The sequence below is a fragment of the Periplaneta americana genome, chromosome 12, assembly GCF_040183065.1.
Source record: "Periplaneta americana isolate PAMFEO1 chromosome 12, P.americana_PAMFEO1_priV1, whole genome shotgun sequence".
NCBI classification, from domain to species: domain Eukaryota; kingdom Metazoa; phylum Arthropoda; class Insecta; order Blattodea; family Blattidae; genus Periplaneta; species Periplaneta americana.
Window position 1 is genome coordinate 43852494 of NC_091128.1, and position 14301 is coordinate 43866794.

The 14301-nt window shown below is 36.8% G+C and overlaps 1 protein-coding gene across 4 annotated transcripts in view; it reads left to right on the forward strand.

Annotated features, from left to right (window-relative positions):
- LOC138710351 (probable ATP-dependent RNA helicase DHX34) overlaps positions 1 to 14301 on the forward strand; it is a 142482-nt gene that overhangs the window by 23528 nt on the left and 104653 nt on the right. For all 4 annotated transcript variants that reach the window (XR_011335217.1, XM_069841186.1, XM_069841185.1 and 1 more), the window contains exons 6-8: positions 638 to 770; positions 5143 to 5291; positions 11036 to 11240. Coding sequence is in view for 3 of the 4 variants with exons in the window: in XM_069841186.1 (XP_069697287.1) it covers positions 638 to 770; positions 5143 to 5291; positions 11036 to 11240 (487 nt within the window). In the remaining variant the exon portion in view is untranslated. The remainder of the gene's footprint in view (positions 1 to 637; positions 771 to 5142; positions 5292 to 11035; positions 11241 to 14301) is intronic.

Here is a 14301-nt window from a genome sequence, read left to right on the forward strand (position 1 = left end):
CCTCGGGCTTCGCGCCATTTCTCCCCCTCTTTGGCGTGGGTTTCAGCGTTATGACGCTCTGACGTCAGAATGCCCGCGAAAACTCTTTCTTGTGGCAATCCACATGCTTGCTTGCACATGTGGCCACCCGACTGCGAGGCGCCAGGATTCTCATCCTCCTCTCTGCACTGTAGCACGGGGGTGCTTGCATCCGGCTTTAACATGAGGGGGGAGATGGTTCTTGGGACCTGCGTTGGCGATTTTCAAGTAAAACTTGAAACACGAGACCTAAAGAATCCGCACGGGCACGAAAGAAATGACATACACACAACAAACTCTTGCTACATATAAATCCTGATATTAAATAAATCCTGACACTTAGCTAGATTATACAACCAGTCAGGTAACTGCTTCTACAGAAAGAACCAGAGTTTGTTTCCTGGCAGATATTAAATTTGTGATGGTCAAAATTGAACATATATCCCCCCTCCTCCCTTCCTCCGTCTCTCTCTCCCTCATCCTCTCCCTCCCCTCTCTCCCCCTGTTGACAGCATTATTCTTTATATAATCTCACTTGATTCCCCTACTGTGCAATATCATCACGAAATTATGCTTTATTTTAGTAACTAAATTAATAAAAATACATATTTTTGGGCAGGTTCCAGGGAGACTATACCCTATTCAGCTGTACTACAGACCCATATCATCTGAAGAGAAGACGTCCAAGGGCGAAAGGATGAACCCAGCCCCTTATGTGCGCATCATGCAGCTCATAGACGAGAAGTACCCCAGTATGCAATTTATATAGTAATAGCATGTGCTAGGTGTCCAGCTAAGGAACAAAATAGAAATAAACATTTTATCTACACCTGTAATGTAATAGTGTCTTATCCCATTCATTTTAAGTGGGATAAGAAGTTCATTACCAACTCGTTTTTCTCATCCCACTCGTTTTCAGGAATGAATGATAGCATCAAGAATATTTCAACATTTATTGTAACTAAGCATAAAAATATTACAACCTAAACATCTTATTTTGATTTGAACTTCTCCAGGATTAAGTTGGATATGGTTTTAAAGCTTACTCTTCAATATTTGAAGGCAAACTTTTATAATCATTCATGTTGAAACTTACAAATTACAAATTTGTATTAAAAACATTGTAGTTGTCATGGATTTATAGTGTCACAATACATTATTTCCTTTCGGAAAACGTATTATTTGTCTTTCTTGTGTTAAATTTTATATTACCTTGTTAACATGTTTCAGTCTGCTATTGGCCATCATCAGAGTTCGATTTCTGATGATGGCCAATAGCAGGCTGAAACATGTTAACAAGGTAATATAAAATTTAACACAAGAAAGACAAATAATACGTTTTCCGAAGTGATATAGTGTTAAAAGTTGTGTAATTAAGATGTACATTATTTCAACTGCAAAGATGAGGCCACTTTAGCAATGCTATTAATGACTCGTTAGTGGTGCTGCAAATGCACATTAGTGGAACTGCGAATGTGCGTTTGAAGCATTGCTTAATAGACTACATTATTGTAGAGAATTTTTCAGTCTTCTAGTGAACATGGACATACAGGGAGATATATTTTTGGCAAAGAATAGATGTAATTAATCAATCTTCTTAATGTATCCAGCTGTTTGCTGACAACATAAAGTCACTATAGCCCACTGTAGTCTATCCAGTTGTTGTTTTTCACGAGAAATGAGGGATATTTTGATCGTGTTCATTATAGATGCCTATTGCTATACTCGACACAACATATAATGACGTACCAAATAATCAAACATGGCTGCACTTCAGTGCTACCAACCTTGAACGTAAACCACTAATGTTAATAATGTTCATGGCTTAAACTACCTTGTTGTTTCTCTTATCTCGCAATCAGTTCTTCTTAAAACTATATTACATCCATCCCTATTATTTATTTTTCATTTATTTTGGTACACACATTCCTCTTTGAAATCTGATCAGCAAGAATTTGAATAAACATATAAGTGGAATAGTAGACAGCCTAATTATATTATATATTAAACCTATTTTTTTCGAGGCTATCATCCCAGAAGGGCATATGAGCAAAACTACACCTTTACATTAGAACCATTTAAATATAGAATAATTATTCTATCCTTGTTTACATAACAAGGTACATTCGTGATCCTTCCTCATGCACACTGTAATTAATAAACGTTAGTTCAAACAAAGTTTCTATTGAAATATTTCAATAACCCTGCATTTGTTCATACTCCTTTCTGGTATGATGTCCTCGAAATATTCAATAGGGCAATGGGATTTTTGAAATTAAATAAATAAAAATTTTAATAAACAGATAATGAAAATGTAAAATATCGTACTTACTTTTGATTGCCAATTTCTATGCAAGAATTAACTTTGTATGATGGAATTTGTTTCAACCAGCTATAGTAGCCAGAGTTTGGGTGTAGTCAAAATATATTCTGCAGGGCTGTGTTTTCTGCAACTGGTATTGATGATTTTAATTTACTTCTTTTATGATTTATGGATGAACAGTATAGAAGAATGTGTTCCAGATTTTCATCATGATTATTACACCACAGACATGTAGGATTATCAGAAATGTGAAATCGGTGTAGGTACAATTGAGTGACAATGTGACCTGTTCTGGCTCTTGTTAAAAATGTTTGAACATGTCTGGGCAAGTTTTTGTACATTTCCAGGTCATTTGGTTTCTTATGTACAGACTGTAAAATGTTTCCTTTGTCAGAAGAGAGCCAATTGTTGATCCATAGGTTTGTAAAATGAGACTTTACTGAAGCAAAAGCACTGGATAGAGATATCACTTGAAGAGATCTTGGTTGCAAATATGTTGCCTGTTTTGCAATATTATCGACTTTCTCGTTTCCAGGTATACTACAATGATTAGGTATCCATTGAAATGTTATTTCCTTTTGGAGTTTTTTTAGTTTACTTAGTTGTTTCTGAATTGGAATAATTCTATGTGCATATAGGTTTGGTACATATTCAATTAATCTTCATCTTACGATGTTTGGTGACGTATGCACGTCCGTTGATGTGACATATTAATGAATTTAAATTCATTAATATGTCACATCAACGGACGTGCATACGTCACCGAACATCGTAAGATGAAGATTACATTTGTAAAAGTTTCTTTCAAGCCATAAGCAGTGCTGACTAGATCAGACGCTATGGACAGTACTCTATAACAGAGTCGCCAGTATGAAAGGATAATTCCAAGCCTTTGGCGTGAGACGAACTCGATAGCTCAGTGGTAGAGCACCTGACCGGAGAACAGGAAGTCGCAGGTTCGATTCCTGCTCGAGGTTGTGAAATTTTTCTTTCATACCATGGCATGATTGCGACTATAATATATTTAAATTCATATTTAATTATATTAAATATAGCCCCCTTGGAGTCAGTAAGTATGCAAATAGAAGAATAGATGTAAAAATAGAAGAGTCTGGGTCCATCCATTAGTTTTGGAAAGACAGAATCGAGGACTATTTATTTCACACTTTATTTGATGGTTCACAACAGGGCCATAAAAAGGTTTTTTTTTTTTTTTTTTTTTCCCGCATGTTTAAGAAATCATTTGAAGAGCTTCTAACATGAATTACCAATAAAATTCGAAAAAAAAAAAAAACCTTGATGCAATAGGCTGTATACTGTTGTGGTGGTGTAAGTAATTGGTAGCCCAACAGTTGTCTGTTAGCAGTGCCACAGACGTGCGACTAAAATAGTAGTGTGGCTGTGGCCCCATCTAAAACCTAAATTTAATTCCATGTATCACAGCAGAAAGCACCACTTTTAGTGGCTGCCACCAGCGGCAAAGCCAACCACTCAGACTATCTGCAGCTCCACTATTCTACGGCTGTTGCTGCTGTGAAAACCCTCATTTATATTCATTATTCACAAGTGACAGTTCTTCTAAAAGTGGCCTCATCTGAACTGCTTCTAAAAAAAAAAAAAAAAAAAAGAGAGAGAGAGAGAGAGATAAATTTTTAGACATCAAATTATTTTTGCTTAATATTTCTTTTATTTTTGAACGGGTGTAGATAAAATATTGTACAATACATGTGTAATAAAGCCCTATTAATATACTTGTGTGGTTACATGACTTGTGGTATGCACTTGAGCAAACTTTCACATGCGTATATTAATAATGCTCTTATCCCACTTCTATCATAAATATCTATTTCGTATTCATTTACCAGCCCACAAGTCATTGGTCATACTAACAGTCATTAAGGAAAATTGTTAAGGTGCATATAAATTGTTTTACTCTATTTTTTTTAGTTATTTGTGATATGTTATCTTCGAAATTTTTCTGATTATTTCTCTCTTTTTAGTGAATGTTCTGTTCATTGTTTAACTGTCAGATTATGTATCCTATTGATTCTTCTGTCGAGTGAATATACAAAAACAAACATTTTCTGCAAGGGCTAGAATTGGGCACTTAATTTACTAATTACACACACTTTTTAAATATAGTTTTCAAAAATATGTTCAAAATATTCCTTTTCCACCCAGTTTGTCTGAATCTCAGTAGTTTCTCCGCAATTGACAACAATTTCAGACTCCATTATTTTCAGAAGAGATAATAGTTTCAATTAGAATATGGCAGGAGACATAATTGGAATAAATGTTTAGGCAAACAAACAAACAATCTGAAGCTATTGTGGACTGATACATCGTATTGCTGCAGAGTAATGGAGAATAATAATTTCAGTGTTCATGAGCTATGTATTCTGTTTATTTCTGAGTTAAGAACCTACTTAATGATTTATTTTTATTAATTTATTATTATTTAGATATATGATTTCAGATTTAAACTTCTGATTTCGTGTTAATTTCTCTTTTAAAATATAGAATGTTATTAAAAATTATTAATAACAAGCAACAATGTGTTTCTGAAGAATTATAAATTTCTGAAATTTTTTTTGTTCTTTTTTGTGTAAACTTTTAAACTTCAGAATTTTGACAAAATCTGTTAGAAGAGGCTCCATCCCTATCACCAGTAAAATTTTCGATATCTATCCATTGCAGTGCTGTAATCTTAGACATTCTATATGCGACCATCTCAACGAATACAGATAGAAATAGATGAGTAAATAGTCATTTTATGAAGTTGGATGATTCTGTTGAAACAGAGGTTGAAAAGGGCGACCTGCTGATCTTCCTGAGTGGAATGACTGAGATATCAATAGTGGTGGATGCAGCCAAGTGCTATGCACAGCAGACAGAGAGCTGGGTCATCCTTCCCCTGCACAGCACGCTGTCTCTGGCAGATCAGGACAAGGTCAGTGACTACGACCTTCTCATTTCTCGAGTTTGCATGCTTTTTCGTGATATTTCAATTCATTAAATGAATAATACATTTTATTGTTAGGCACAATGTTAAAGTTTTGCTAGTATTTAGAATCACCTACTTCTCTATATTACCTCGGATCTACTGTACACTGTGTCCCGTAGAATCACTACCACAAAGAAATATTTTGTTGTTGTTTTCTAATGCCAGGCGTTTGACAATAAAGTCATTTGACCTCTTGCACTCCAATTCATTGCATAATGACAGAATTTCCTTCTTGTCTTCACCCAAGCATTTCACTAATTCAGTGGGGATTCCATCAAGTCCTGTTGCTTTCCCATTCTTCATTTTCTTATGCGCTAGTTCACTTTCTTCCCTTAAAATAGAAAATCCTTTTTCATCTTTTGATACGGCTGCTTCGTCTTCTGTAGTTAAGTCATCTGGACGATTCCGTTTCATATAACTCTTCTACATATTTCGTCCATCTGTTCACTATTCCTGGTCTGTCAGTTATTTCATTTCTGATTTCGTCCTCTATTACCCAAATGGATTTGCTTTTCATATTTGTGAAGTTCAAACATTTTATTTCCCAGTACATTAAATCATATCTTCCTTTTCTTTCTTTCTAGATCCTCTATTTCATTACATTTCTCTTTCATCCAGTCTTCCTTCTCCTTATCAGTTTCTCTTCTTAGTTCGTTGTTAAGTTTCCTGTAGTCTCTTCTACCTTCTTCCTTGTTTTTTTTTTTTCCATTTTCTCCTGTCCTCCATCTTCTCCAACATTTTCCCTGTGATCCAAGGTTTCTCAATTCTCACACCTTCTGTGTATCCTATTATTTCTTCTGCTGTTGTCTGTATACAGCGTTTTAGACGAATCCAGTACTTATTACTATTCTCAGGTGCGGATTATAATGTAGCTGCTTTCTCTTGAAAATTTGCTTCAAATTTTCTTCTTTCTTCTTCATTCTTCAATTTTTCCATGTTCAATATTTGATCACTTGTCTTCCTCTTATCTTCTTCAGACGAATATCTACTTTGTCCATTGGCCTGGTTGGCGCAGTTGGTATAGCGCTGTCCGTCTTTGTCCGAGGTTGCGGGTTCGATCCCAGGCCAGGTCAATGGCATTTAAGTGTGCTTAAATACGACAGGCTGATGTCAGTAGATTTACTGGCATATAAAAGAACTGCAGGATAAAATTCCAGCACACGGGCGACGCTGATATAACCTCAGCAGTTGCGAGCATGGTTAGATAAAACATAACATTTAACAACATTTCTACTTCGCCTATCAGAAGACATGATCTGAGTCTATCTGATTCCTTGGGCATGTCCATGTGTATCTTCTTCGTTTATGTTGTTGGAATAATGTATTTCCAACAATCATTGCATTTTCTTTACAGAAATTTTCCAAGGATTCTCCTCTGCCATTTCTTCCCAATCCTTATTTTCCAACAGTTCTTCCATCTTGTCCTTCTCCTACAACTGTGTTCCAGTCGCCCATTAGGATTATGCATGCTCCCTTCTTCTCCTTCTCAACTATTTCTTCTATCTTGTCATAGCTTTCTTCCACTTCCTTGTAGTCTCACCATTATTACTCGGTCATCTACATAATGCACTAATATCAATCATTTTACCTTTCACACGTGGTCCCAGTAATACACCATTACCGTGACTTCCTTTGCACTCACCATTTGAATAAAACAACCTAAATTCATCACTCACCAACTCACCATTATTTTCCCACCTCACTTCTGATATTCCCTTCATATCCACTCTGTTTCTTCTCATTTCTTCCTTCAAGTTTTCCAATTTACCTGTTTGCAGAAGAGTCCTTATATTCCACGTTTCAATCCTCAGTCTTCTTTTCTATCTTGTTGGGTTGCTTTATAATGTGTCCTTCCCCAGCATCCCCCTCCTGGACAAATGAACTATTATGAGTCTAATATTTTAATTTTTGTTGTTTCATATATTAGAAAGTACAAAGTACTTAATAACTTAATGTTTCTTATAAATAACACTCGGGAGGAAATTAAACGCAGAATAAATATGGGAAATGCGTGTTATTATTCGGTTGAGAAGCTTTTGTCATCTAGTCTTCTGTCAAAAAATCTAAAAGTTAGAATTTATAAAACAGTTATATTACCGGTTGTTCTGTATGGTTGTGAAACTTGGACTCTCACTTTGAGAGAGGAACAGAGATTAAGGGTGTTTGAGAATAAGGTTCTTAGGAAAATATTTGGGGCTAAGAGGGATGAAGTTACAGGAGAATGGAGAAAGTTACACAACACAGAGCTGCACGCATTGTATTCTTCACCTGACATAATTAGGAACATAAAATTCAGACGTTTGAGATGGGCAGGACATGTAGCATGTATGGACGAATCCAGAAATGCATATAGAGTGTTAGTTGGGAGGCCGGAGGGAAAAAGACCTTTGGGGAGGCCGAGACGTAGGTGGGAAGATAATATTAAAATGGATTTGAGAGAGGTGGGATATGATGGTAGAGACTGGATTAATCTTGCTCAGGATAGGGACCAATGGCGGGCTTATGTGAGGGCGGCAATGAACCTCCGGGTTCCTTAAAAGCCAGTAAGTAAGTAATGTTTCTTTTATATATATATATATATATATATATATATATATATATATATATATATATACTCGTATTTTGTTGACGCGAATGTATTTTTGTTGAGGTACAAGCTATGAGAAAATTTCACATTTTAGCGTAACGTGAAAGTTGAAGAAGTCTCTGCTAAATAGTGCACACCTCAGTTCAGCATCAATTTAATTAGTGTTTATATACAGAGATCAAGCAGTGTAGATATTGACTCGTATGCTGAATTTTATTCTTTGATATTTTTTTTTTTTTTTTACTAATGGCAGGTACTTGACTTCGTCATTTCTTCACATGAAGCCAGTTGTGTAGACTAACCTATAGAGTCGTTTCTCAAGCTGCACCACAAGAGACTGCTCTATGCAACATCCACGATGAGGTGATGGTGCAGATTTTTTGGAATGCCACAGGGGAATCAGAGCTCCTAGAGAAAACCCCTTTGTTACTTGGACCACAGGCTTGCCCAACACGAGTTATAAATTGCGTGTACGGCGAGGATTGAACCTGGGCCCACAGGATTATAAGTCTAATGCTATAGCCACTAGACCACCATAGTGGCTGCTTCTTTGATGTTGTTATTTTATTTTCGTCTTGACATATGCTAAAGCAAATGCGTGCTGTCATCTGTCAAGTGTTCCATCATCTACTTGCAAGTGAAAAAGGGACAAGTATTATGTAATAAATAGGGCTCGGATTTTTCGAAAATGCATATGCGCATATGCAAATGCATATTTTGAGGGTTAGTGCATGTTTCGGCATTTATTTAGTTTATGTATGATCAATTATCTGACATTTCTGAACGAAGTGTAAATCTAGTAATGAATTTGTATGTTGGACATTCTTTGGCACCACAATAGCCTTCCTATTTCAAGTGAAATGTTAATGGGACCATACTTCCAGTCTCACAAAACATGCAGTTAGATGGACGCAGTGCCATTCTACCAGGAGAACTTTAATCAAGTGAAAGTATTGATGATAGTTGTACTGCATGTGTTCATGAAGCAAAGTGCGCATTTGAATGTGAAACTGTATATCAAGGTATCAATTTCATCCATGTACATTATTCGTCACTTTCAAAGGCTATTAAGAGTATAGAAACTTGTGGCGCACTCCTACACGAGTCTCCTCAGTTGACTGACAACACAATTTCTTCTTTAAATGCCGTCCCTGGTGAAACTGCGGAAAAAATTGTAAGTAAACTAAGTGCGGTGTTGGACTCAAACTCAGGACTGAAAGAGATCCAATCAATTAACAAGTACGGTACATAAGTGGAATCAGGCAATCTTTTCCAGAGGAGTGTTCAGCGCAGTCACTACCAATGTATAAGTATTGTCCTATCACATCCGTTGACATAGAACGATCATTTTCAGCTTATAAACTAATTTTGTCTGACAATAGGAAATCTTTAACTCTTAAAAACATTGAGAAACTCTTGGTAACATACTGTGATTCGTCATTTTGCAAAGAATGAAATATGCATATCATTGAGTTAAAATAAAATAATTCCTTTGGTTAGTGCGTATTGTTTTGCTTTTAGTGCATATTTTAATCATTTTTAGTGCATATTTGTATGCATATTTTAGGTATTTTCAGTGCATATATATCCGGGCCCTAGTAATAAACAACTCAATCATATCTTTAACAACATATGCAACAAAATATATTAAACAATAAAAATTGTTTCCGTAATAATAGAAAATAACAAAATACAAAGTAAAGTTACATTCATACAATTGTCGGAATTCTTCAATTCTTCAACAGAAAGTGATTTTGTAATTTAGTTCCATATATTTAATAATAAAAAAGAATCTTTTTGAAATTTAAATAATACATAGAGGAAAGGCACGAGTGTAATAAGAGACACAAATGCTTGTATGAATTATATTGCACGAATTATATCTTTGTTGTATAGTGAGTAACTTTTTGTGTGCACCTGGCAAAAATTTATTATTTAAAGAATGCTGAGAGTGGTATTTTCTGTGTGTTCTTATTATTTACAGAGTGTCCGGGAAAGACTGACGAAAAAGAAATAACTATATCTCTGAAACTATTGCATTTATTGTCGTGATGTTCACACAGTTACAAAGAGAAACACAGTAAGTTTTAATGTACCTCTATATGAGCATCATTTGTGGCCCGGGCTATGTCCAGGCGATACTCAATCTCCTGCCACACATGCAGAAGCATCTCCAGTGTGACTAGTCCTGTTGCTTCGTAGATTCGGCCACGTAACTCTGCAATATCGGTCACAGGAGTACGATACACTTTGTCTTTCACAAACCCAACAGAAAGAAATCCAGTGGGGTCATGTTCGGCGACTGTGGTGGCCATGGTGTAGGTCTGCCTCTCCCAATCCAACGGTCAAGGAATGTGTCATCGAGAAAAGCGCACACATAGTTAGCATAGTGTGTGGGGGGGGGGGAGCTTCGTCCTGTTGAAACACAGTTTCTGGTGGTAGTTGTGAAACAGCATATCAAGGTATGTGTTACCTGTCACTGTGAGCTCTTGTCCGTTTGGAAACGATGTTGTATACACTTGACTGACTTAAATTCAGCCAGCCATAAAACGCATTCTGCTTCCTCTACTGTGATAAACATTGTTCGGCTGTTCACTTGATACATGCACAACTTTGCATTCTTAGCTCTCAGAGCAAGACTGACTGACTGACTGACTGACTGACTGATCGACCGACCACATACACTGTGCAGAACGAGCTTTGTCTAGTTTTGTCCTCGTGCGATGGTACGCGCACGTGCGTAACATGCTGCTAGGTAACAAAACTTATCGAGTTTCTCTTTCTAATTGTAAAAACATTGAGGTAATATCCTATATATAATATAATATAATATAATATAATATAATATAATATAATATACTCACTTATTTTTCGTCAAGACTTTCCCGGACACTCTGTATTATTGAGACATTTCGCGTGTTTAATAATTGCATTTAGATGCGCTGTTGAGTTCAGTGAAAGGGGTTTTCTTCGTACCTCCTCTCTTTGAGACAGCACCAATCCGTATACGTCACTGTTTAATCTTATCCCTTTCCTGTGACATGCTCGTAATGACACGAGCTCTGAATCAGGTACCAGTGAACTGTTCTTCTTTGTTATATAGGTGTTCGACTACCCCCCAGATGGCGTTCGTAAGTGTATAGTTGCAACAAATATAGCTGAAACGTCCATCACAATAGATGGCGTCCGATTTGTAGTGGACTCGGGCAAGGTGAAGGAGATGAGCTATGATCCAATCTACAAGATGCAGAAGCTCAAGGAGTTCTGGGTCAGTCGAGCCAGTGCAGAACAAAGGAAAGGGAGAGCAGGTACAGTTCAGTTCTTAGGTGTGATGAGAAGGAAGCTCTGCTACGAGACATATAAGATGGTTGTGTAGGAATCTGTGAAAATTAGCTATATCATTTTCCATATGACGTACTAGTATGATGTGTACAAATTGAAAATAGATAGCAATGAAACTAATATGAGTTGAGAGGAACCAGTCTCTTTGTTATGAAGTGTTCAGCACTGGAACCCAGGTCAACTGTAGCTTCTTCTACGAGGCATGTTCTTAAAGTAAGTTCCGTTTTCAATTATAGCCATCACATCACTGCAATCGTTATTTTGCGCATGCGTGTTTTCTTCTTCAGTCCTCAGGCAATTTGTGCATGCAGTTTCAGAGCTTCAGTCCGTGTGTGTGGTTAGTTGTGATCAGTTGAAATGTTTAAAGTGATCGAGCACCCCACCGACTGTGAGATGTGGTCTGTTATCATTTCTTGAATGTGAGGAACATCAAACCAGCTGACATTCATAGTCAACTTTGTGAGGTGTATGGTGATGATGCCATTAGTGATGGAATGGTCAGGAGATGGGTTAGGAAGTTCAATGAGGGCCGCGTCTCTGTGCATGACGAGCAGCGTACCGGTCGGCCATCTTTGATCAATGACGATTTGATGCATGCTGTCGATGAAAAAATTCATGAGGATGAGGACAGGAGGTTCACAATTTCTTCGCTTTCCATGAATCTTCCACAAATGTCGTGGAGTGTTCTCTACAAAATTGTGACAGATCGATTACGATATCGAAAATTGTGCTCACGATGGGTACCCAAGATGCTCACCGAGGAACACAAAACCAAACGAGCTTCCAGTGCATTGAGCTTTCTCACACGTTACAGTGAGCGAGGCGATGAGTTATATCGTGACAGTGACGAGACTTGGGTGTCTCACATGACACCTGAATCGAAGCAGCAGTCCATGGAATGGAAGCACACTGCATCGCCAAGGAAAAAGAAATTCAAACAAACCATGTCAACATGCAAGATCACGTGCACTGTTTTTTGGGACAGAAAAGAAGTCCTACTCATCGAATTCTTGCCTCAGGGTGAAATCTTTAATAGAGAAACCTATTGACAGACCTTGAAGAAGCTCCGTCGCGCAATTCAGAACGAGACGTGGGATGCTGACCGATGGAGTTATGTTGCTTCATGACAATGCTCGGCCACACACAGCTCGTGACATCCAAAATCTCATCTCGAAATTTGGCTGGGAAAAAAATTGACCATCCCCCCTACACCCAGATTTGAATCCAAGTGATTTTCATCTCTTTCTGCACCTCAAGAAGTTCCTCGGTGGTCAACATTTTGATGGCGACGATGAAGTGAAAACAGCAGTGCGGGAGTGGTTCGCATCGCAATTCTACAATGAGGGGATAGAAAGACTTGTGCCACGACTCGATAAATGCCTCAATAATGGTGGAAATTATGTTGGGACGTAATCGAAGTGTGAGGAATACAATGCAACAAAAATGGTTTATAAATATCTTCCCGCTTACTTACTACATCCTTTTGGAACTTACTTTAAGAACACGCCTCGTATTTATAAGCAATATTTTTGTGCACAGTAGCATGAAATTCTGTTTTTGAAAATATTTGAGACAAAAAATATATTGCTGAAAAATGAGAATTTGTCGGAATACTCTGTGATTTAGTTACAATATTATAATAAAATTATTTGCCTATTCGATTTTGGGCTTACATCTAGATGACGCATATTTTCGACCTGGCACCTGAAACATTACACTTTTACACGGAAAAATATTATTGGAGCGGCCAGAATAAAAAAATTTAAAAGACAGTCAAATCCCGGATTGCTATTGCAGTGGGCGAACTAAAATACCATTATCTGGGATAAAAGGCTTTTGCTGCTTGTGGTTAATGAGGAAAGCAAGTCAATAATACACAGAACTAGCCTCATGTTGAAGTGGAAAACGACATAACTTATACACCAGGGAGAAGTATCCATTGTCATGGCAATTGCATGTCCTCAACAGTGATTAACTAATTATTACTTTTATTTCTCACATAATTTTTATATGTCTTGGGAATTATTCTTATATTTATCACAGAAAAATTTTTTGAATGAGGTAATAAATTGGGCAAAATAAGAAAATATGTAAATATATGCATTTAAATATGCAAAATAAAAATATATAGGCCTATGCATTTAAAAGGAAAAACTCTCGAAATATGCATTTATGCAAAGTAAAGTTGGCTTCAATCGATCATAAAAATCATGATTGGCAAAGATGTACTTTTACTATTTTAATATGTCAAATCAGTAAAAACGCGAAATTGCATGAAGTTCCATGGGCTACTCATAATAGTTCTGGGACCACCACTTGCTAGATCTACAGTATTATTATTATTATATTCCAACTCACATTAATAAGCAGAGATATCACTTAACTTGTGACAACGATTTGTGTTGTGGTTTTGGAGTTGGCTGCTGCTCTGGTAGTTCTGCAACATTAGAGCTGGAGGCCAGGCTGGGTTCACGGTCAGTTGAAATTTGCACTCTGTTGAGTTACCTGAGGCAGCTGAAAAATCAATTTTCGACTGAAACAGGCTATTTACATTAAAAGGATTCAATAACATTTTCCTAAAATAGAGGCTACTGTATATTTTTTCACAACAAAGATTAGTTAACAAGGCCATAAAATCTTAAAAGAAAGCAATATTGGGTCAATCTGCAGTTTCCTATGGCCACTTCCAACGAACTCCTTACGAATATTCACACATTTATCATTGGGATTGTGGTGCTGGAAATCAATTTTGAACATTTTTATCACAGCCACGACACATTTCAATTTTTATTGTACAATATATATGCAATTATCACTACAATGACACAATAATTTTTGCAGATAACACAGAATCAACTTAGGAAACGTAATTAACAGAGTTGCAGTTTCACTTCATTTCCACTAGATGACTCTTGAGTTCCAGCAGACAATAGGCTATAGGTGTAGCAGGGATGCCAATATCGGCAAACGAAATGGAACTAATGTGAGGAATGTTACAATAGGTGTGTAGTACGTTAGGTTAGGTTG